Source organism: Hylobates moloch, unplaced genomic scaffold (genome assembly GCF_009828535.3).
Source record: "Hylobates moloch isolate HMO894 unplaced genomic scaffold, HMol_V3 SCAFFOLD_5, whole genome shotgun sequence".
Lineage (NCBI taxonomy): Eukaryota > Metazoa > Chordata > Mammalia > Primates > Hylobatidae > Hylobates > Hylobates moloch.
Window position 1 is genome coordinate 75,580,946 of NW_026652280.1, and position 26,085 is coordinate 75,607,030.

The 26,085-nt window shown below is 37.5% G+C and overlaps 1 protein-coding gene across 1 annotated transcript; it reads right to left on the reverse strand.

The window, feature by feature from the left end:
* Positions 1 to 261: 261 nt before the first annotated feature.
* LOC116468187 (olfactory receptor 5G3) lies at positions 262 to 1,206 on the reverse strand. The gene has a single exon (XM_032151790.2). It carries the CDS (start codon positions 1,204 to 1,206, stop codon positions 262 to 264), a length of 945 nt encoding a protein of 314 aa, XP_032007681.2.
* Between the last annotated feature and the right edge of the window lie 24,879 nt (positions 1,207 to 26,085).

The window sequence follows — 26,085 nt, forward strand, 5'->3', positions numbered from 1 at the left end:
TTTCAAATGTTCACTTACATTTTCTTCTAGTTTATTTTTATATTTATATTCTCAGTCCATCTCTATATTATTTTGAGATTCTCATTATGTCACAGAAAATAAGACTGAGGCAGAAAAATATTTTAAAGCTTATCCATTTTTAAATAATCTATGACCTGTCAGAATCAGTACTCACATGCAGCTTCTGGTTCTCAGTCCAGTTTTGTTTTTACTACATATTTTGCACCAACATCTATGCTGCAACACAAATAGAATTCTCTTTTACCTACCTATAATAAATTTTTTCCTTTCAAATTTTCTTCTGAATGCATCTTTCACCTCCTTATTCCTCAAGCTGTAAATAAGGGGGTTAACCATGGGGATTACCACAGTGTAAAATAGAGAAATCACTTTATTGATACCCAGGGAGGAACTTGAACTTGGCCGAACATAAATCAAGAAAAGAGTCCCATACAGGATGGAGACAGCTGCAAGGTGAGAAAAACAGGTGGAGAAAGCTTTTTGCTTCCCATCAGCAGTCTGGATCTTCAAGATGGTCATCAGGATGCAAATATAGGAGACCATGATGATCAGACCACTGAGTACTCCTATAGCTCCAGCCAAGACAAACAGCACAAATTTATTCACCCAGGTGTCTGCACATACTAGGGAAAGCAGTGGAAAAATATCACAGAAAAAGTGATTGATAATATTTGAACCACAAAAGGGTAAGCAAAAAGTGAAAATTGTATGAGTCATGGTGCTTATAAGAGCCATGGCATAAGGCCCTACCACCAGCTGCATACAGACCTGCTGAGACATAATGAGTGTATACAACAAGGGCTTGCAGATGGCCACATACCGGTCATATGCCATGGCAGCCAGGAGAAAACACTCAGTTGCCTCAAAGAGACCAAAGAACCACATCTGTGCTGCACAACCCAGAAAAGTGATGCCTTTTTTCTCTGCAAAGATATTACACAGCATCTTAGGGGCAACAGAAGAAGAGGAACAAATATCTACAAAGGACAAGTGCCTAAGAAAAAAGTACATAGGAGTGTGGAGTCTGGGATCAATCCATATGAGAGTGATCATCGCCAAGTTACCTCCCAGGGTGATAAGATAAACAAAGAGAAACATGAAGAAGAAAACAATCTTCTGATAGGGATGATCTGTGAGGCCCAATAAGAGAAATTCAGTCACTACTGTCTGGTTCTTATCTTCCATTGGTTCCATTGGTTCATTGTAACCTGTCATAAGAAAGAGGGATTATTTTTATTACAAAGGAAATCAATGATTAATAGCTACAAATAGTATTTGAAGCTAATGATAGATTATTTTAAACAGGGTTATAAGAGACAATTGTGAAATAGTGTTGGTCTGGGAGATACTCCTAGATACTAGATGTGAGCAGTTGCACAAAGATCCTGTGTAAATGTGAACAATTTACTCTTTATCTCTTTGGATCCCATACACCCTCCCACCAAGAGCCATCCAGTCATGGCTCACATCTGTAGTCCCAGCTACTCAGGAGGCTGAGGAAGGAGGATCACCACTTGAGCCCATGTGTTCAAGGTTGCTGTGAGCTATGATCCCACCACTGCACTCCAGCTTGCGTGACAGAGTGAGATCCTGTCTCTAAAAAATAGAAAATAAATAGTCATCCAACTATATGACCTCAAATGCCCTCAGATTATAAAATTATATTTGAAATGAGAATGATTTTACTCTCCATATTCCATCTCACCATATAATGAGATAATAAACCCACTTAGGAATACCCTAAAGATGTAAACTGAAGGATATGAACTTCTCAAAAGAAGACATTTATGCAGCCAAAAAAACACATGAAAAAATGCTCATCATCACTGGCCATCAGAGAATTGCAAATCAAAACCACAATGAGATGCCATCTCACACCAGTTAGAATGGCCATCATTAAAAATTCAGGAAACAACAGGTGCTGGAGAGGATGTGGAGAAATAGGAACACTTTTACACTGTTGGTGGGACTGTAATCTAGTTCAATCATTGTGGAAGTCAGTGTGGCGATTCCTCAGGGGTCTGAAACTAGAAATACTATCGCTTCTCGGCCTTTTGGCTAAGATCAAGTGTGAAACTAGAAATACCATTTGACCCAGCCATCCCATTACTGGATATATACCCAAAGGACTACAAATCATGCTGCTGTAAAGACACATGCACACATATGTTTATTGTGGCGCTGTTCACAATAGCAGAGACTTGGAACCAACCCAAATGTCCAGCAATGATAGACTGGATGAAGAAAATGTGACACATATACACCATGGAATACTATGCAGCCATAAAAAATGATGAGTTCATGTCCTTTGTAGGGACATGGATGAAACTGGAAACCATAATTCTCAGCAAACTATCGCAAGGACAAAAAACCAAACACCACATGTTCTCACTCATAGGTGGGAATTGAACAATGAGAACACATGGACACAGGAAGGGAAACATCACACTCCAGGGCCTGTTGTGGGGTGGGGGAGAGGGGAGGGATAGCATTAGGAGATATACCTAATGCTAAATGACGAGTTAATGGGTGCAGCAAACCAACATGGCACATGGATACATATGTAACAAACCTGCACGTTGTGCGCATGTACCCTAAAACTTAAAGTATAATAATAATAAAATTTAAAAAATACTTAGAAAAAAATCTAAAAATAAAATAAAATAAAATCTGCAATCAGAGCATTCACCCAAAAAAAAAAAAAAAAACCAGTGAGATATTCGGATCCTAACATTAGATGTCAGGGAAAAGATAAGCAGGGGAGTTCTCACTCTTTTTAAATGATTAGTAACATCCTAGTGTTATTAAGGCATAATTCATAAGTGTGTTTATCACTCTCTTCCCTATTCTCCCTTATATAATGATGTGGAAATGATAATACACTTAACAAAAAGGTTGCTTATTGAAAATTAGTAAAAACAAATTTTAGATGTTCATGTTTATAAAGACCTGCCCTCAGATCTATGACAGATCTGAGGTCAAAAGAGGCATCAGGAATCAAGAATATAAGATGATAGATTGAAAAGGAAGGGCAGGGGCTAGAAATTTCTCTCAACCATGTAATTCCAATAAAGGAAGATGATGCCATGGGAGGAATTGAGAGATCTTCCCTGCTTTGAGATCAAGTGATCTGACAAATGTTGTACAGAAACTTGTGATGGAAATTATGTAGAAAATTAAGATCTGCTGGGCTAAAGTAACACATAATTATTTTACATGCTTTCCTATATTTTATGTAAATATTTTTAAGGCACTTATCTTGAAGTCTGTGAGGCAATATCAATTATAGTAATAATATGTGAAATGTCAAATGCTTAATACTTTATACAGGGAAAACCTTCAAGAAAATACTATGTTTGTGACACATTTGTCAAGAAATAACAAATAAAACTGCTTAAAATTTGTAGAAGAAGACAATCATGTAGGATGATTTATGAAAAAAAGAACCTGGTTTATACAACACCATCACTTCAATTAATGTCCTGTGGGGATAAAATACAAACAGAATACCGTTCTTGAATTAAATACTAATTAATATGTGAAAATCAGTATATACTCTCAAACAGTTAATAAATAGTCACTGCATCTATCTGATTTATGATAATTTTATCATTATCATGATTGTTTGCTTCATGCTATTGTGGAATGTATTTTCAGCAGTCACAAGGACAATTTTAGGCTTACATTAAGAGTATTATCCATTGCAGAAGTGTTTCTGTTTATCCATATTCAAATATGTCAAGATTGGTGTGTGGGGATAAGAGGTGTACAGACTGATTCTAGTTTTAGTCCAAATACTACTTATTTATTTACTTGATTGTAAGTCATTTTGAGTTTTCTATAAAATAAAGAGGATGTTCTGTATGCCTTTCAGTATCTAATATTCCATGGTCTTAGAATTCTTCATGAACATTACAGTGCCTTTCTCTTTTATTATTTTACAGAATTATTTTATTTTATATAATTATTTTATTTTTAATTTACAAATAAAATTGTTTCTATTTCTTAGGTACAACATGATGTTTTGAAATTTGTATTCATTGTAAAATGGCTAAATCAGGCTAATTAACATATGCATTACCTCACATATTTATCATTTTTTGCTGGGAGAACACTTAAAATCTCTCTTAGCAACTTTTAAGAATATAAAACATTGTTACTAACAATATCTCCATATTATTTTTAAAAAACAGGGAATTCAGTTGTTTCATTTCACAAAGATGTGAACAAAATGCCAACGTCTGCTCTCTATAGAGAAACTGAGGTGGAAGGTCATGTTCCCAAAGTTCAAACTAATCCTGAGGTTCCTCTACCAAAGGTTGCCTCTACCAAAAATTTATGTTTTCCAAATGCAGTTTACTCACTTCTTTATGTATCTCCTTTAACTGCTTCAAAGCAAATGATCATTTTCTATTAGTAAGAATGGAAGATGCAGCTCCCTCCATGGTGGTAACCGTTTTCAAAAAGCATTAATTTCCAGGTACCTGATGAGGAAGACAAATCCCTCATATTGATGAGCCTAGGTTAAAGAGATACTTTTTGACACACATATTCATTCACATACTGCACAAAATAAGGGACATTTTTAAGGAGTTTTCAGTAATTTAGAGTCAGGTCCCCAAAGAACTTAAACCTCAAGAGCTTACACCTGAAGGGACAAAATTAAACTGGTATCAGTAGCATTGGGGCGAAGTAGTATCTCTTTATTGTATCTTAAAGAGAGGATTCCCAAGAACACTCTGTATGTGTGTGTGTATGCACATGTGTTTGTGTGTGTGTGTGTGTGTGTGTGTGTGCCCCTTTAGGATTCTCCTTGCCAAAGAGAGACCACTTTTCCGTCAGTGGAAAATGATGCATTGAGGAGTAAGCACAAGCTGGGATGAGGTAGTTTGCTGGCTGGATTCTCACCCTTCAAATCTCCTACAACCCAGAGCTCTGCTCTAAACATCTGAAATACAAAAGAAGCATGTCCAACATCCAGGGCACACTGCCGCAAGGAGTGAGCTCCCAGGTCTTGGGCAACTCTATCCCTGTTGCTTTGTAAGGTTCAGTCCCCACAGTTGCTTTCGGGGGTTGGAGTTGAATGACTGTGGCTTTTTCAGATGCAATGTGCAAGCTCCTGGTGTATCTACCATTCAAGGGTCTAGAGGACTGTGGCCCACTTCTCACAGATCCACTAGGCAGTGCCCCATTGGGGACTTTGTGTGGGGCTCCAATCCCACATTTCCTCTTGGCACTGCCCTAGTAGATGTTTCCTGTGAGGGCTCCATCCCTGTTGAAGGCTTCTGCCTGGGCACCCAGGCTTCCTATAAATCCTCTGAAATCTAGGTGGAGACTACCAACTGTTCTTTACTCTTACATTATGTTCACCTTAAAGTTTAACACCACATGGAAGCCACCAAGGCTTATGGCTTGCATTCCCCAAAGTGGCAACCCAAGCTGTACCTGGGTCCCTTTGAGCTCTGGCTAGAGCTGGAGTTGCAGTAGCCAGAATGCAGAGAACAGTGTCCCGAGGCTTTGCAGGGCAGTGGGGCCCTTGACCATTCCCATTAAAACATTCTTTCCTCCTTAGTCTCTGGGCTGTGATGGAAGGGACTATTGCCAAAGTTTCTGAGATGCCTTTCCGGCCTTTTCCCTGTTATCTTGTATAGTAGCACTTGGCTCCCTTTTAGTTATGCAAATATCTCTAGCAACTGGTTGCTCCACAGCCTGCCTGGATTCCTCTTCCCAAAAGCTTTTTCTTTCTCTGCCACATGACCAGGCTGCAAATTTTCCAAACATTAATGTTCTGCTTCCCTTTTAATTATAAGTTCCATTTTAGTTTTTTACTCCTGCATCTGAGCATAGGCTGTTAGAAGAAGCCATATCACTTCTTGAACACTTCTAGAAATTGTTTTCACCTGCATCACTCTCAAGCCCAAACTTCCACACATCCCTAGGGCATACGAAGAACGTAGCCAATCTCTTTGCTAAGGTATAACACGTGTGATCTTTGCTCCAGTTCCCAATAAGTTCCTCATTTCTATCCTCATATCATTTCTCATCAGCCTGGACTTCATTGCCCATATTACTATCAGCATTTTGATCACAAACATTTAACCAGTCTCTAGGAAGTTTCCAACTTTCCTTCAACTTCCTGTCTTCCTCTGAGCTCTTCCCACTTCCAAAGTGACTTCCACATTTTCATATATTGTTATCACAATGCCCTACTTTTCAGTACCAACTTTCTGTATTAGGTCATTCTTTAATTGCTATAAAGAAATACTTGAGACTGGATAATTTACAAGAAAAGAGGTTTAAATGGTTCATGTTTTCATGGTTTTGCAGGCTATACATCTGCTTCTGGGGAGGCTTCAGGGAAATTTTATTAATGACAGAAAGTGAAGCAAGAGCAGTAATTTCACATGGAGAAGTCAGGAGCAAGACAGAGAGAGAGAGAGAGTTGGGCAGTAGGGAGGTGCCACACACTTTTAAATGACCAGGTCTCATGAATCCTCACTCACTATTATTAAAAAAGAACAAAGCCATGAGGTATCTGCCTCCATAATCTAATCACCTCTCACCAGGCCCCATCTCCAAATTAGGGATTATAATCTAACATGAGATTTGGGCAGGACAAATGTTCAAACTATATCATGTTTTGAGAGTTAAAGATGGCATAGTCATTTTAAGAAAGACCCAAACAGAACTTCCAAAATTGAAAAACTCACTATAAGAATTTTATAGTACAGTTGGAAGTATTAACAATGGAATAGACCAAGCTGAGGAAAGAATCTCAGAGCTCAAAAACCATTCATTCAAATTAACATGGTCAGACAAAAAAAAAGATGAATAAAAGAATAAATTTTTTTAAAAAACTCTGAGAAATATGGGATTATGTAATGAGACCAAATATAGGATTCACTGGCATTCTTGAGAAATAAGGACAAAGAGAAAGCAACTTGGAAAACATATGGGAAGATACAGGCCTCACAAAATTTCCCAAGTGCTATAGTGGTTGGCATGCAAATTCAAGAAACTCAGAAGAGAGCCACTGCAAGATGCTATAAAAATGACCATCCCCAACACACATAGTCATCGTGTTCTCCAAAGTTAACATGGAAGACAAAAAATCTCAAAGGCAGCTAAAAAAAGAAAAAACAAAAGGGGTCAGGTCACTTACAAAAAAAAAAGCCCCATTAGGCTAACAACATACTTTTCAGTAGAAATCTTATAAGCCAGAAGAAATTGGGGGTCTATTTTTAGCATCCTTAAAGAAAAGAAATTCCAACCAAGAATTTCATATTTCACCAAACTAAGCTTCATAAGCAAAAGAGTAATAAAATTCTTCCAGATGAGCAAACACTAAAGAAATTTGTTACCACTAGACCAGCCTTACAAGAGGTCCTTAAGGGATTTCTAAATATAGAAACAATAAAACAATATCTGCTACCACAAAAACACACCCAATGTATTTATAGCAGGTACACAATTGAGTTTACAAAGCAAGCAGCTAACAACACAATGACATGATTAAAATCTCACATATTAATATTAAACTTGAATGTAAATGATTGAAATGCACTGCTTGGCAGAGTGACAAGTTAGAAAAAACAAAACCTAACCATGAACAGTTTTCAAGAGACCCATCTCACACATAATGACACCAACAGGCTCAAAGTAAAGGGATGGAAAAAGATCTATTATGCAAATAGAAAACAAAAAAGAGCAGAGATTACTCTTCTTAAATCACTTAAAGGAGTCTTTAAATCAACAATAGTGTAAAAGGACTATCAGGGGAAACAGCCCCCAGTATTTCAATGTAGGTTCTTTTCTATATTCCCTAAGTGCTGGCCAGTCTGAGAAATAAAGAGAAAGAGTACAAGGGAGAAATTTTACAGCTGGGCCTCCGGGGGTGACATCACATATTGGCAGTTTCCGTGATGCCCCTTGAGCTGCGAAACCAGCAAGTTTTTATTAGGGATTTCAAAAGGGGAGGGGAGTACAAACAGGGAGTAAGTCACAATGATCACATGCTTCAAAGGGCAATAAAAGATCACAAAGGCAGAAGGGCAGAGCAAGATCACAAGGCCAGGGCAAAATTAGAATTTCTGATGAGGTTCCGTATCCCACTGGGCATGTATTGTCTTGATAAACATCTTAACAGGAAACAAGGTTTGAGAGCAGACAACTGGTCTGACTAGAATGTACCAGGCTGGAATTTCCCAATCCTCATATGCCTGAGGGCACTGCAGGAGACCAGGGCATATTTCATCCCTTATCTTCAGTCGCATAAGACAGACACTCCCAGAGTGGCCATCAATAGACCTACCCCTGGGAATGCATTCCTTTCCCAGGGTTATTCCTTGCTAGGAAGAAAATTCGGTGATATTTCTCCTATTCGCTTTCTGCAAGAAAAGAAATATGACTCTATTCTGCCCAGCCCTGCAGGCAGCCAGACATCATGGTTATCTCCCTTGTTCCCGAAAATCACTGTTATCCTGTTCTTTTTTAGGATGCTCAGATTTCATATCTTTCAAACACACATGTTTTACAAACAATTTGTACAGATAATGTGATCATCACAGGGTTCTGAGGTGACATACATCCTCAGCGTACAAAGATGATCGGATTAAGAGATTAAAGTAAAGACAGGCATAGGATATTATAAGAGTATTGATTGGGGAAGTGATAAATGTCCATGAAATCTTCACAATTTATGTTCAGAGATTGCAGTAAAGACAGGCATAAGAAATTATAAAAATATTAATTAGGGGAATAAATAAATGTCCATGAAATCTTCACAATTTATGTTATTCTGCCATGGCTTCAGCTGGTCCCTCCATTCAGGGTCCCTGACTTCCCACAACAAAGGACAAAGAAAGGCATTATATAATGATAAAGGGTTCAATTCAACAAGAAGACTTAACTATCATAAATATATACACACCCAACATTGGAGCACCCAGATTCATAAAATAAGTACTTGTAGACCTTTGAAGAACTTAGCTACAAAATAAAAATGAGATCTTTAACACCTCACTAACAGTGTTAGATGCATGAGGCAGAAACCTAACAAAGAAACCCTGGACTTAAATTAAACACTTGAATCATTGGACCTAACAGAAAACCACACAATACAACACCTAACAACCACAGAATATACATTCTTCTCAACTTCACATGGAACATACTGTAAGATTAACCACATGCTCAGCCCTAAAGCAAGTCTCAATGAATTCCAAAAGATTCAAAATCACATCAGTCATACTCTTGGACCACAGTGCAAAAAAAACATAAATCAATACCAAGAAGATTTCTCAACACCACACAATTACATGTAAATTAAACAACTTACTCCTCAATGACTTTGGGATAAACAAAAAAATTGATACAGAAATTTTAAAAATTCTGTATTATTATTATTCTGTATTATTATTATTCTGTATAATAAATTTCATTAATTTCAAAATTTCAAAATTTCAATCTTTGAAATTAATGAAAACAGAGACACAACATACAAAAATCTCTGGGATGCAGTTAAAGCAGTGTTAAGAGGAAAGTTTATAGTGCTAAATGCCTGCATCAGGAAGTTAGAAAGATATCAAATTAATAATTTAACATCATACCTGTAGGAACTAGAAAAACAAGAAAAATCAAACCCCAAAGACAGCAGAAGAAAACAAATAACTAAAGTCAAAACAGAAACCTACAAAATTGAGACGTAAAAATCCACAGAAAAGATCAATGAAACCAAAAGTTGGCTTTTTGAAAGAATAAACAACACTAATAAACTACTAGCTAGATTAACAAAGGGAAAAAAAGGAAAATCAAAAAAAGTACAATCAGAAACAACAAAGATGACATTACAACCAATCCCACAGAAATAAAAAACTCCTCAGAGACTACTATGAGCACCTCTATATACACAAATTAGAAAATCTAGAGGAAATTAAAGAATTTCTAGAAATACACAAATTCCCAAGCTTAAACCAAGTAGTAATTGAATCCCTGAACAGACCAATAACAAGTTCTAAAATGAATCAAAAATAATAAAAAAAACTAGCAACAAATAAAAGCCCTGGATGAGATGGATTCACAGCCAATTTCTACCTGACATACAAAGAAGAGATGATATCAATCCTACTGAAACTATTGCATAAAAACTAAGAAAGAGGGATTCTTCTTTAAGTTATTCTATGAAGCCAACATTACCCAATACCAAAATCTGGCGGAGACACAATAAATAAAGAGTACTACAGGCTTATATTCATGGTCAACATAGGCAAAAAAGTCCTCAACAAAACATTAGCAAATCAAATCCACCAATGCATTAAAAAGTTAATTCACCATGACCAAGTAGGCTTTATTTCTGTGATGCAAGTTTGGTTAAACATATGCAAATGAATAAGTGCGATTCACCACATAAACAGAATTAAAAATAAACTATATGATCATCTCAATAGATGCAGAAAAAGCGCCCCATAAAAATCAAAACTCTTCATGATAAGAGCTCTCAAGAGACTAGGCACTAAAGGAACGTCTCTTAAGAGCCACTTATGATAAACCCATAGTTCACATCACACAGAATGGACAAAAACTGGAAGCACTCCCTTGAGAACTGGAACAGGACAAGGATGCCCACTCTTACCATCCTATGCAACATCATACTATAAGTCCTAGCCAAAGCAATGAGGCAAGAGAAGTAAATAAAAAGCATTCAAATAGGAAAAGAGGAAATCAAACTACCTCTTTTCATGGGTGATATGATTGAATCCCCAGAAAACCCTAAAGACTATGCCAAGAGGCTCCTTAAACTGATAAACCACTTTAGTAAACTTTCAGTATACAAAATCAATGTACAAAAATCATTAGCATTTCTATACACTAATAATGTTCAAACTAAGAACCAAATCAAGAACATAATACCTTTTAAACAATATCTACAAAAAGAATAACATACCTAGGAATAGATCTAAACAAAAGATGAAAGATGTCTACAAGAAGAAATAAAAAACACTGCACAAAGCAATCAGAGATGACACAAATGGAAAAAATTCCATGCTCATGGATTGGAAGAATCAATATTATTAAAATTATCATATTGTCCAAAGCAATTTACAGATTCAATGCTATTTCTATCAAACTACCAATGACATTTTTCACAGAACTTGAAAAACAAATTAACAATTCATATGGAATCATAAAACAAGCCAAATAGCCAAAGCAGTCCTAAGCAAAAAGAACAAAGCTAGGGGAATGACATTACCTGACTTCAAATTATACCCCAAAGCTACAGTAACCAAAATAGCATGGTACTCATACAAAAATAGACACATAGACCAATGAAACAGAATAAAGAAGCTAGCAATAAAGCTGCACGGCTACACCCATCTGATCTTCAACAAAGTAAAAAAAAAAACACAAGCAATAGAGAAAGAACTCTCTGTTCAACAAATGGTGATGGGATTACTGGCTAGCCATATACAAAAGAATGAAACTGGGCCCCTATCTTTAACGACATACAAAAATTAATATAAGATGGATTAAAGACTTCAGTTTAAAACCTCAAACTATTAAAATCTTAGAGAAAACCTAGAAATACTCTTCTTGACATGAACCTTGGCAAAGAATGTTTGACTAAGTCCCCAAAAGCAACTGCAACAAAAACAATAATTGGCAAGTGGGACCTAACTAAACTAAACAGCTTCTGCACAGCAAAAGAAACTATCAACAGAATAAACAGGCAACCTACAGAATGGGAGAAAATATTTACAAACTATGCATCTGACAAAGGCCTAATGTCCAGAATGTATAAGCAACTTTTAAAAATCAGCAAGCAAAAAATAAATCTCATTACAAAGTGGGCAAAGAACATGAACAGACACTTCTCATAAGAAGAAAACCATGCAGCCAACATACATATGAAAAAAGTGCTTATCATCACTAATCATCAAGGAAATGCAAATCAAAACTACATGAGACACCATCTCACACCAGTCAGAAAAGCTTTTGTTAAAAAGTCAAAAAAAAAAATGTTGGCCAAGTTATAGAGAAAAGAAAATGCTTATGTGCTATTGGTGGGAATGTAAATTAGTTCCTGCATGGTGGAGAGTAGTTTGGTGATTTCTCAAAGGACTGCGTTGAACCAGCTATCCCATTAGTAGGTATCTACCTGAAGGAATACAAATTTTTCTACCAAACAGACACCTCCACCTGTATGTTCATCACAGCACTATGCACAAGTGCAAAAATATGGCATCAACCTAGGTGCCCATCAATGGTGGATTGGATAAAGAAAATATGACATATATGCACCATTAAATATTATCCATCCATAAATAAGAATAAAATTATGTTCTTTGCAGTAACATGGATGCAGCAGGAGGCCATTTTCCTAAAGAAAATAATAGAAAAGCAAATACCGTATGTTCTCACTTCTAAGTGCGACCTAAACATTGAGTACACATTGACATAAAGACAGGAAAAATAGACACTGGAAAATATAAGGAGGAGGAAGGGAGGAGGTCAAGGGCTGAAAAATCACCTATTGGGTACTGTCTTCACTTCTTGGTTATGTTAGTCCATTTTTGCACCGCTATAAATACTTGAGGCTGGGCAAGTTATAAACAAAAAAAAGAGATTTAATTGTCTCACAGTTCTGCAGGCTGTACAAGAAGCATGGCACCAGCATCTGATTCTAGTGAGGACTCTGGAGCTCACAATCACGGCAGAAGGTAAAGGGAAAGTAGTCAATGTCACATAGCATAAGTAGGAGCAGGAGATGTGGGGGAAGAGTCACACACTTTTAAACAATCAGATATTGTGAAAACTCACTCTTTAACTAATCATGAGGACAGAACCCAGCCATTCATGAGGGATCAACCCTTGCAGTATCTTCTGCAAGGCCCCACCTCCAACATGGGGAATCATATTCACCATCAGATTTGGAGGAGACAGACACTCAAATTATATCACTGTCTGACAGGTTCAAGCATCTTCCAAACCTCAGGGTCATGCAATATACCTTTTAACAAACCTGCACATGTACCCCCAGGAATCTAAAGTAAAACATGTAATAGACAAAAGAAAAGGAAAGTCAGATATTAGTTACATTTCAGGCACTCCGAAAAGTGTAGTCTACGTACTGCTTCCCTTTCTTACAACAGTTAATGTGGCAAACCCTGTGCCTCACCCTTATCATTTCAATGCACACTAGCCAATTTTCTTGATGCCAGCTACATTTCTTTATCTGAGGATCATCTTCCCACTACTTTTCCACCACCCAGCAAGCCAGAAGTGTTAAAAAATTTAACACTCCCAAAGAGCAACTTTCAACCAAAAACTTATTCAAAAAATGAGAAAAGGAAGCAAAAGTGAAAAAATAACTAACGAGACAAAAGGAAACAACAGAAAGACTGTAGATTTATGTGCAAGCATATCAATAATCACTTTAAATGAAAATGTTCTATATACCTCCAATTAAAATGTAAAATTTATATTAGTATGAATAAAGCAAGATCAAAAACATACCTTCTAAAAGAAACTTACTTTAAATATTAAGGGACAAATAAGTTAAAGTTAAAAGGATGGGAAAAGATAAGCCTTGCTAAAACTAACTGAAGGAGAGCTGGCACAGCTGTCTTAACATCAGACTAATTAAATGCTACAACAAAGAAAATAACCAGGGATAACGATGGTAATTCCATATTAATAGAGAAACCAATTTATCAAGAAGACACAACAATCCTAAGCATTTATGCACCTAATAGCAGAGCTTCCAAATATATGAAGCAAATACTGGTAGAAATGTAATGAGAAATAAATAAATCCATAACTAGAGTTGGAGATTTCAACATTGTTCTCTGAAAATTAATAGAACAAGTCAATAAAAGATCAGTATTGATATAAAAGACTTAGACAACACTATCAAAACAAACATCATTTATAGAACACTTCAATGAATAGCAGAAAACACATTGTTTTAAAATGCACTTAGAATAGTAGCCAAAATAGATTATATTTTCTCTCAATAAAAAGCCTCAAAAATTTAAAAGAATTCAAGCCATGGAAAGTATGTTCTCTAACTCAATGTAACTAAATGAGAAACCAGTGATAAATAGAAAGCTTTCTGGAAAATTCCTAAATAGTTTGAAAATAAATAATTTAATTCTAAATAATCTATGAGTGAAAAAAGGAACAAAAAATAACCAGAGAAATTATTTTTAATGGATAGAAGATGAAAACACAACGAATCAAAAATTGGTGGAAACCCAGTAAAGCAGCACTTAGAGGGAAGTTTGTAACACTAACCACCAACATTAGAAAAGGAATACTTCTTAAATGACTCTCGGCCAGAATTCCTCTGATGCCAAAATCATACAAAGACGTTACATGAAAAGAAGATGGCAGATACCACACTTTGTTCTCTCCTAAGTGAACCTTCGTTCCAACCAACTTCACTGTTCCTTTCTCTTTGCCTCTGTACATCTTCTTATTCCAACCTGGAATGCCTTTTCTGTTAACTGTGGATAATCACTAACTTCTTGCATGAAATTTTTACCCACCACTATAGCAGACAATCATCCATCCTTCTTCTAAAATTCTGCAGCACGTTTTGCCTTGAACAAAGCAAATGATACTTTGAACTGCAGGTTTTCTTTATTCTCTTCTCTTTTTTTAAACACAGGGTGAACTTTTGAAGTATGAAGATTTTTTTCTCTTTTAAAATATTTAATTGGCAAATAAATATTGTATCTATTCAAGATGTGTAATGCAATGATTTGATATATGTATACATTGTGTAACAATAACTGCAATCAATTTAATTAACCTATCCATCACACTCATGCTGTACATGAGATCCCCAGAACTTAGTCATATTGTAACTTAAAGTTTGAACTTGGACCAACATCTCCCCATTTTTTTTACACCCAGTGCCCAGAAACCACAGTTTTACTTTGCTTCTGTGAGTTGGACTTTATAAAAATTTCACATATAAATAAGATTATGCAGTTTTTGTCTTTCTGTGACTGGCTAAATATACCTATAATGTCTTCCAAACATTTATGTTGTCACAAATGACAGAATTTTCTTCCTTTCAAAGTCTGTATGTATTATATTGTGTATAAGTGTCACATTTTCTTTCTTCATTCAAACACTGATGGACACCTAGGTTGATTCCATATCTTAGCTATTGTGAACAATGCTGCAATGAACCTGGGAGTGCAGATATCTCTTCAATACACTGATTTCAATTACTTGAGATTTGCACCAGAAGCAGGATTGCTAGAGCATATGGTAATTTTATTTTTAGTGTTTTGAGAAACCTCCATACTGTCTTCCATAATGGCCGTACTAATTAATATTCTCACCAACAGTGTACAATTGTTCTCTTTGCTCCACATCTTGGCCAACACTTGTTACATTTCATCTTTTTTATAATTGTTATTCTAACAGGTGTTGTCTTTTATCTTTTTGATACTAGTCATTCTAACAGTGATAAGATGATATTTGTTTATAGTTTTTAGTTGCATTTTCATGATGATTAGTGATGTTGAACAGTTTTTGAGATATCTGTTAGCCATTTGTACATCTTCTTTTGAAAAATGTTTACTCAGGTTTTTGTCAGTCTTTAATGGAGATATTCGTTTTCTTGCCATTGAGTTGAGTTCCTTATATATTTTGGATATTATTTGCTTATCAAATGTATGATTTGCAAATATTCTCTCTCAGTCCATGTGTTGTGTCTTCACTCTGTTAATTGTTTGCTTTACTATGCAGAAGTTTTTAGTTTGATGCAATCTCATTTGTCTATTTTTGCTGTTGCTACTTTTGCTGTTTCTGGGGTCACATCTAAAGGCATCATTGCAAAGACCAATGTCATGGATGTTTTTCCCTGTGTTTTATTCTATTAGTTTTACAGTTTCAGGTCTTATATTTAAGTTTTAATCAACTTTAAATTATTTTTGTATACGGAATGAGATAAGGTCCAATTTCTTTCTTTTGTGTGTGGATATCCAATTTTCCCAAGAACATTTATTGAAGAGACTCTCTTTTCTCCATTGTGTATTCCTGGCATCTTTGTCAAAAACCAGTTGATCATAAATGTGTGGATTTATTTCTGGGCTCTCTATTCTTTTTAACTGGTCTATGTGTCTATTTTTATTCCAGTACCATGTTGTTTTGACTAGTGTGTCTTTGTAAGTCATTTTGAAGTCAGGTAGTGTGATGCCTCCACTTTCGTTCTCTCTACTCCCGATTGCTTTGTCTATATGGCATCTTTTGTGATTCCATATGAACTTTAGAACTTTTTTCCATGTATCTGAAAAATGCCATCGAAAATTTGAGGAGCATTGCAATGAATCTGTAGATTGATTTGTGTAGTATAGACATTTCAACAATATTAATTCTTCCAATTTAAAAACATAGGTATCTTTCTATTTACTTGTGTCTTTTTCAATTTATTTCATCAATGTATTTCCATTTTCATTGTAGAGATCTTACACCTCCTTGGGTAAATTTACTCCTAAGTACTTTTTGATGCTATTGTAAATGGGATTATTTTCTTAGTTTATTTTTCAGATAGTTCATTGTTAGTGTATAGAAACACTCTTGATTTTTGCATACTGGTTTTGTATCCTCCGAATTTACTGAATTTATTTACTACTTCAACAGTTTTTGGTGGGGTCTTTAGGATTTTCTTTTGTTTTTTTACTTTAAGTTTTACGGTACATGCACACAACGTGCAGGTTTGTTACATATGTATACATGTGCCATGTTGGTGTGCTGCACCCATTAACTCGTCATTTAGCATTAGGTATATCTCCTAATGCTATCACTCCCCCCTCCCCCCACCCACAACAGGCCCTGGTGTGTGATGTTCCCTTTCCTGTGTCCAAGTGTTCTCATTGTTCAATTCCCACCTATGAGTGAGAACATGCGGTGTTTGATTTTTTGTCCTTGCGATACTTTGCTGAGAATGATGGTTTCCAGCTTCATCCATGTCCCTACAAAGGACATGAACTCATTCTTTTTTATGACTGCATAGTATTCCATGGTGTATATGTGCCACATTTTCTTCATCCAGTCTATCATTGCTGGGCATTTGGGTTGGTTCCAAGTCTCTGCTATTGTGAACAGCGCTGCAATAAACATACGTGTGCACGTGTCTTTGGATAATGTTGTCCGCACACAGAAACAATTTCACTTCTTCCTTTCCTTTACGGATGCCTTGTTTCTTTTTCTTCTCTATTTTTTTGGCTAGGACTCTAGTAGTATGTTGAATAAAGAGATGAAAGGGGCATCCTCATCCTGCTCCTGATCTTAGAGAAAAACTTAATTTTTAACCATTAAGAATGATATTTGTTCTGGGTTTTTCATGTACGGCTTTTATTGTTTTGAGGTAAATTTCTTCCATATCTGATTTGTTCAGCGTTCTTGTCATGAAAATATGTTGAATTTTGTCAAATGTCTTTACTGCATCTATTGAGATAATCAAATGATGTTTTACTTCCACTTTAATATAATATATTACATTTATGGATTTGTATATATTGAACCATTCTTGCACCCCAAGGATAAAGCCTACTTAATCTTTATGACTTTTTAATGTGCTGTGAATTTAGTTTGCTAGTATTTTGTCAGGGGTTTTTGCCTCTATCTTCATCAGGAATGTTGGCCTGTAATTTTCTTTTCTTGTAGTGCCTTTGTCTGGCTTTGCATTAGGATAGTGCTGGCTTCATAAAATGTTTTACAAGTATTCCCTCCTTTTCAATTTATTTTCAATCTCTATCAGGTACGGTATAGAAGTATATTATGTTCACCTGGAAAGGATAGCAGTATACATTAAGTTTTGCTGCAGGGATATTTTAAATTTCCTCTTCTCGTATATAGTACACTTTGAAACAAACTTGATTTTCTGGGCATTCTGCAAGAAATCATCATGTTATTGAAAGGGAAAGTTGCCTGAACTAAAAATACACTCAAACTTCTGAGATGTTGCAAATAGTTCGACTGGTTACTCCAATATCTGGAAAAAATGATTGGAAGATATGAGACAAAGAAACCTGGATAAGAAGTATGTAGATATAACTATGGGTATGTGCACAATGGGTGCAGACTGTTTTGTCTCATATCAATGTCAATGACTATTACCCCCTGAACAGGTAGATGGGATGACTTGACCAGTTGATGGCAACCACCCTTTTTCTTCAACCACCTCAGTGCTAACACAGTGGATTCATGAACAGTATAACCATGGTGGCAGGGATAGAAGCTATACAGAAATACAGCAGCATGGGCTTCTCCTGCCAAGGTTGATCAAACAGCCTCACTAATGCTGTTGATGTTGCTGTTGCTGAACATTCATCTTGCAATAGAAAGGCCTGATTCTGGGCCATCAATATAATCCCATTCCTTGACTATCCCATCCCCTGAGCCACAGGTGTTAAGTTGAGCCTATCAGACTCCTTCCACATTGCAAGAAGCAATGTTTAGATCTCACTGGGATTAACAAAATTTTTAGATATGAATTTGCCCTTCCAGTCTATGATGCTGTATTAGTCCACTTTCACACTGCTATAAAGAACTGCTCAAAACTGGGTAATTTACTAAAGATAGTAGTTTAATTAACTCAGTTCTGCATGGCTGAGGAAGCCTCAGGAAACTTACAATCATGGCAAAAAAGGAAGCAAACAGGCCCTTCTTCACATGGTGGCAGAAGAGAGAAGAACTGAGCAAAGGGGGAAAAGCCCCTTATGAAACTCAGATCTCGTGAGAACTCACTCACTATCACAAGAACATCATGAGAGTAAGAACCCCCAAGATTCAATTACCTCCCACCAGGTTCCTCCCACTACATATGGGGATTATGGAAACTACAATTCAAGATGAGATTTGGGTGGGGACACAGCCAAACCATATCATTTCACCCCTGGCCCTTCCCAAATCTCATGGTCTCACATTTCAAAACACAATCATGCCTTTCCAACAGTCCCCCAAAGTTTTAACTCATTCCAGGCTTAACCCAAAAGTCCAAGTCCAAAGTCTCATCTGAGACAAGGCAAGTCTCTTCCACCTATGAGCCTGTAAAATCAAAAGCAAGTTAGTTACTTCCTAGATACAACGGGTGTACAAGCATCAGGTAAATACACCCATTCAAATAGGAGAAATTGTACAAAGCAAATGGGCTACAGGCCCCATGCATGTCTGAATTCCAATAGGCCAGTCATCAAACCTTAAAGTTCCAAAATGATCCTTTGACTCCATGTCTCACATCCAGGTCATGCTGATGCAAGAGGTGGGCTTTCATGATTTAGGCAGCTCTGCCTCTGGGGCTTTGCAGGGTATAGCTCCCCTCCTGGCTGCTTTCATGGGCTGGCATTTCACATCTACAGCTTTTCCAGGTACATGGTGCAAGCTGTCAGTGAATCTACTATTCCGGGATCTGGAGGATGGTAGCCCTCTTCTCACAGCTCCACTAGGTAGTGCACCAGTAAGGATTCTCTGTGGGGGCTCCATCCCCATGTGTCCCTTCCTCATTGCCCTAACAGAGCTTCTCCATGAGGGCTCTGTCCTTACAGCAAACATATGTCTGGACATCCAAGCATTTCCATACATCCTCTGAAATATAGGCAAGAGGTTTCCAAACCTCAATTCTTGACTTCTGTGTGTCTACAGGCCCAACACCATCGGTAAACCACCAAGGCTTGGGGCTTGCACCCTCTGAAGCAATGGCCTGAGCTATATATTGGCCCTTTTTAGCCATGGTTGGAGCAGTTGTGATGCAGGGCATCATGTCCCGAGGCTTCATAGAGCAGGGAGTCCCAGGGCCCAACCCATGAAACCATTTCTCCCTCTTAAGTCTCTTGGCCAGTGATGGGATGGGCTGCTGTAAAGGTCTCTGATATGACCTGGAGACATTTTCCCTATTGTCTTGGTGATTAATATTTGGCTCCATGTTTCTGATGCAAATTTCTGCAGTAGGCTTAAATTTCTCCCCCCATCCCCCGCCCCCAGAAAATGGGCTTTTCTTTTCTATTGCATTGTTGAGCTGCAAATTTTCCAAACTTTTATACTTTGCTCCATCTTGAAAGCTTTGCTGCTTACAAATTTCTTCCACCAGATACCCTAAATCATCTCTCTTAGGTTCAAAGTTCCACAAATCTCTAAGGCAGGGACAAAATGCCGCTGGTCTCTTTGCTAAAGCATAGCAAGAGTCACCTTTGCTACAGTTTCCAAGAAGTTCCTCATCGCCTTAGCCTGGACTTCATTGTTCATACCACTATCAGCATTTTGGTTAAAGCTATTCAACAAGTCCCTAGGAAGTTCCAAACTTTCCCACATTTCCCTGTCTTCCTCCAAGCTCTCCAAACTGTTCCAACCTCTGCCTGTTACCAGTTTCAAAGTTGCTTCCACAGTTCAGGTATCCTTATAGCAGCACCCCACTCTACCAGTACCAATTTACTGTATTCATTCATTCTCACACTGCTAATAAAGACATACCCAAGACTGAATAATTTCTAAAGGAAAGATAACACATCCTTCTTCACATGGTGGCAGGAGAGAAAAGTGCCAAGCAAAGGGGAAAATGCCCCTTATAAAACCATCAATCTCATGAGAACTCACTCATTGTCATGAGAACATCATGAGAGTACCTGCTCCCATGATTCAGTTACCTCCCACTGGGTCCCTCCCATGACATGTGGGGATTATTGGAACTACAATTCAAGATGAGATTTGGGTGGGGACACAGTCAAACTATGTCAGATGCTTTGTCTATATTATAATTTGAAAGCTCACAGAGGGTCTAAAATTATCATGGGATTCCATCTAACATTATCTCAGACCAAGGGACATAGTTTATGATGAGAAAGGAGCAATAAGCATATGACTATAAAATCAATATGGCTTCCTTCATGCCACATCACCCAGAAACTACTAGCCAACTGAATGTTGGAATGGCCTTATGAGTAGTTCTAGGGTACACTTTGCAGATGACACCTAGCATGATTGGTACACTGTTTTCCTGTATGTTCTACATACTTTATTTCCTAAATCTCTCTTCAGAAACACCAAAGATAGGATAAACTTCCTCTCACTGACATTTACAATGGAACTAAGTTTTTGTTTGTACATGTGTCTAAGTGTGAATGCATGTGCATATGACTGTCATCTCCCTGAACACTGGAATCCCCACACTATTTTAGCTGAACCCCTTTCATTGTGGACCTCACAAATATACATAATAAATCATATGACACAGGTCTCTATTAGTCATAATTCTTTCTGAGGATTGGATCTTTATTAGAATAAACTGTGTATTCCCCCTCCCTACACTGACTGTCATAATTTTTTTGTACAAACAGAAAAAAACTATATATATAGTTTTTTCAAATACCAGTTTTTAAAAGTTTTGTAGCATATTATTGTCAGCTGCATCAGGAAGATAAACAGTGGGACACACCAGTTAAAGTGGTCAGCTATCAATTAATCTAAGCCTTAGTTTTCTTGTTCTATAAAACAGAAAGGATAATAGTATCTGTTTTATACTATTATAACAATAATTAAAGGAGGGAACTTATGTAAAAATCCTAGTTTGTTGCCAAATAGCAAGTTGTTGATAAGTGTTGGCGATCATTAAAGTTAATTCAATTAGAAAAGAAGTAGAAAAACCAGAGCTGGAAGAAACTTTGCAAAACATGTTTAGCATCATGGTCAAATCCTAGCTCTGCCATTTAACAAACAAATTACTTGCTCTCTCTTTGCCACATTTTCCTTAATTGCAAGTGGATATAATTGTTTGGCTTAAGTCCTATAACACATCTGATGTATTTAAAAAATATATTGTAATCATAAAAAAAATTAGGCTAACATGATCAATATTTTTGGCTTTTTTGCAAATGAGAAAACCACCACCCAGAGTAGTTATGAGTAGCCCAAAATCACAGAGCAAGTTGCTGGCATTTTTGGAACTAGAATCCATTCCTTCTGATTCCCGTCCTAGTGCAAAAAAGTCTGGAAGCTTACTAAGATCCCAGGAGCAGAAAACTGGAATGAAAAGTCTGGATTCAACAGCTTTTGAAATCTCGTCAATGACAAGAAAAGACCAACAGGTGGCAGCACGTCCACATACAAAGAGGTCAGCTATACTGATTTCCTGTCAGCAAATTCTTTCCTCTTCCTGCTGAAATGTAACAGAAAACCTGACACTCAGCCGTTAATATCTTGACCATGCCACAGTATCTCCTTTTCTTGTGAGAACTTCTAATATCCTAATTATGAACTTTGTTAACCAACTCAGAACAGAATGTCTCACAACAGTTTTGCTCCTGAAATCCTTGTTAGTTGATTTGCAGAACCAAAAACAACCATGACAAATTTAAAAAGCATCATTGCACCTAGCATTGACCGATTAAATCATTCTAGTGTTTATCAAGTAGCAACTGTTACCTTATGTTTTGTAGGTAGTTCACTAGGGAAAGTTAAGATGCCTCATCTCCACCCTGACAGCCTCCTCCTACCCAAAACAAATCTCTGAAATAAAAGGAAATTAGGATGGCTCATCCTGAAGTTAGAACCACAGGTGAGTGTAAAATAACTGGGAACAACAATATACAAAGTCACTTTTGAAAGATCTGTTTTATTACACTGGATGGCAATAAAAGTAAATTATTTCCTTATCTAAATTAGAGCTGATCCATTAGAAGAGGAGTTTGCTGAATGGAACCACAAAAAAAAAAAAAAAAAAAAAATCTCTGAAAACACAGTAAGGAGTAATTAGAAAATGAAGTAGGGAATTCTGCAGTGTCAATCTTATGGCAGCCAAGCCAGATGCCACTAATATTCCCTACCCATGTCATGTTCACCAACCAAGCTTCAAATGAGCATATGGCACCCCCCCCCAAAATAAAGCCTCTCCCCAGGAAGCCAGAATGAATCTGGCCCATGTGAGTGTCCCTGCCCAAGAAAAATACATTTCTAATGAAACCTGGCACTCCACTTTTATGTATCATTCTCTTGCAAGCTTTGGGGGGACTTTTAGGTATCATCTTGGATATTCTTTGGCTGAATTCAGTACCCATAAATCCAATTGCCCTTGAGACCAAGATTCTGTACTTAAAAACCTATTAGATCCTGGACTAGATTTCTCCAAAGTAAATTTTTTTTTAGATCTCTTGGCAACCACGAAGCTTCCTCGCATGACACCTAAAGTCTATGGGACTTACCTTTCATACATCAACTTATCTACTTTGGGTGTATTCAGTTTTCTTACAAATATGCTCTTATTTTTGTCCTCTGCCAGGATGGAAATAAAGGTCACTCGCTTACTTCATAGACTTTATGATGGCTACTAATTTGCCATGTCGTCTCCTTCTCAGCCTTATGGGCAATCAGACAATTGGATGATATCAGAAAGAATATCAAAGTCAATTGGGTAAGTATATTCCAGGAGGAACCAAATTTGCTGTAGTATTGTTTTAGGCCAAATACAATGACAAATGAAAATGTCACGCTTTTTTTTCCCAGTTCAAATACGACTTGTTAATCTTTCATGTACAGCTCCTTCCTTCCATTTGCCAAGACAGTGAAAGGTGACTGATCTCACTGATTTCACACAAAGCACTTCTTTCTAGTTAAGTGCATCTAGGTGAATGATGTATTCATGGTCACATGAAATATTCAGCTGACAGACACACCAGAGATTATGGAATTCAACATTTTATTTTGCAAATAAGGAAATGAAAATTTCACACAAGCAACCTGACTTATGGTCATGCAGCTATTTGGTGGCACAGCTTTAGACTGACTGCCATGCCATGGTGGCCACCTGTGCCATGCTAAAAATAACCTCAATAAAAATAATATTGAGATTTCACTTTGGGTAGAATTGACCCCAACTTAAACTAGATGAATATTCACTGATATTTCCAGCTTCCAAAGTGGATTTATGGTCAAAAGAATCTATGTGTCTCCATTTGAAGTTTCTGTGAAAGTCCCTGCTGCCCCCACTAAAAACATATGCAAACACTTGAGTTACCTAGAGTCTGTCAACATGTGACATGCCACGATTAAAATAGCATTACTTTAGCCTAAGGTTTTATCCACCTGGTACATTTGGAATGCAAATACACCTGTGAGATATGTTGCCAGTCAGTCAACACTTGAATAATTCTTGTAAAAGAACTTCTTCATCTATAAAGAGCTATTTGTTAATTCATTGACTTCTTTGATAATGCATTTAAAGAGTTCCTGCTCTTACAAGAGAGTGCTAAGAATTAGAAATGAGTAAGACGGGACTTCTGTTTTCACAGATTTCACAGTCTACCGGGTGAGATAATGATTTAATAGGATGTGATGTGTCATAGCAGTTTTGTAAAAACACAGTCTTGTAGCTGCAGAGGGCTGGAAACTAATTTTATTTAATGAAAATGGGGTAGAAAAGAATTAGGGAAGTTTCTTAGAGCAATCCACAGAAGGCATTGATGGGAGGATATTAGAAAAATTATGAGGGTATTCTATATCTAAGGGGAATGAGGAGAAGAGAGTGAGAAAGAGGAGAAGCAAAAGCCAGATATCTGGCTTACTTAAAGCCTGACTTTCTCAATTTCCATTTGATCTAGTCCAGCTAGACCTAAGACACTTTAGACGAGTTGAAAAAAATAAACAGACCTTTTACTGTATCATATTCCAGAGTGAACACAAAACTAACATGATGCATCAATACACAGGGTTGAACAACTGAAATGACTCATGAGACTCCACAGAGTACAGTCTTAATAAAGGTAAAGGATACTATAAAGCAGGGGGAAAAAAGCACAGAAAACTTCAGAAAGGTCCAAGACCTTCAGACCCAGCTTCCAGGATCATTTCTCAATTGATTAGGATGTGATTTTAATCTGAATCATGAACTACCAAGATATATACAAGAAAACTTGAGCTCTGGAGAATCACAGTCTTGTCCAAGGAGTGGTCTTTCATATCTGTCTGGTCTCATAACCAAAATTGGGCTGCATGACAAAAGTGAACAGAAGAAACGAAGAGGACATAGTAGAAACTAGGTAAAAAACACCAATCTGGATTACTTTGTTGTTTTTCTTAATGAACAAAGCTAATAAACTACTACAGATTGCTCACTTGGCCTGTCTCAGGTCTTAGGACAGGAATATTTGTCAGTTAGTTGAGTTTATTCTGGGTTGGCTAAGGCTCCAGCAGTGTCTCCAAGAATCTCTGGAAATAAGTCAGTCCTCCCTCCAGACAACAATGGCTCCAAGTATCCCTGGAAATAAACATAGGATTGCAATAGACCAGCTAAGATTAATCTTGTATTTATGTATATAACAGCACTTCCTCAAACCAGAAGAAGACAATTAAGAAACAGTTAAAACAATGACAGAAACAGTATATTTGGCTCCATTTCCACTCTTCATCCCTACCTTCCCCCCATTCAAATATTTCCCTTTCAGCCTTTATCAGGACTCAGAATGTGTCTGAAATCTTCTTGAACTCCAGCTTCAATTGAGACTGATTCCTGCTCTTTCTCCTGGAGTCAAAGTTAGTTGTGAGAATCACCAATACCCAACTCATGGCTGACTACTCTTATGTCTGTTGCTGGAGTTAGTGAGTTCTCTCTCCAGCCTCAATAACTGTGCTGCTCCCAGGTGCAAACGGGATGTAACTGTTTCTGTCCCCGCTACAGATTAAACCTTTTCAGAGGTGACAGCATGCTGGCAGCCCTCGCTCGCTCTCAGCGCCTCCTCAGCCTCGGCGCCTGCTCTGGCCATGCTCTAGGGGCCCTTCAGCCCGCCACTGCGCTGTGGGTTCCCCCTCTCTGGGCTGGACGAGGCCAGAGCTAGCTCCCTCTGCTTGCCAGGAGGTGTGGAGGGAGAGGCGAGGGCGGGAACCCGAGCTGCCAGCGGCAATTGCGGTCCGGCGCAAGTTCCGGGTTGGCGTGGGCTCGGCAGGCCACACTAGGCAAGGCTGGCCGCAGCAGCCAGCCCCCGGCAGTGAGGGGCTTAACACCCGGGCCAGCTGCTGCGGAGGGTGCGCCGGGTCCACCAGCAGTGCCGGCCTGCTAGCACTGCA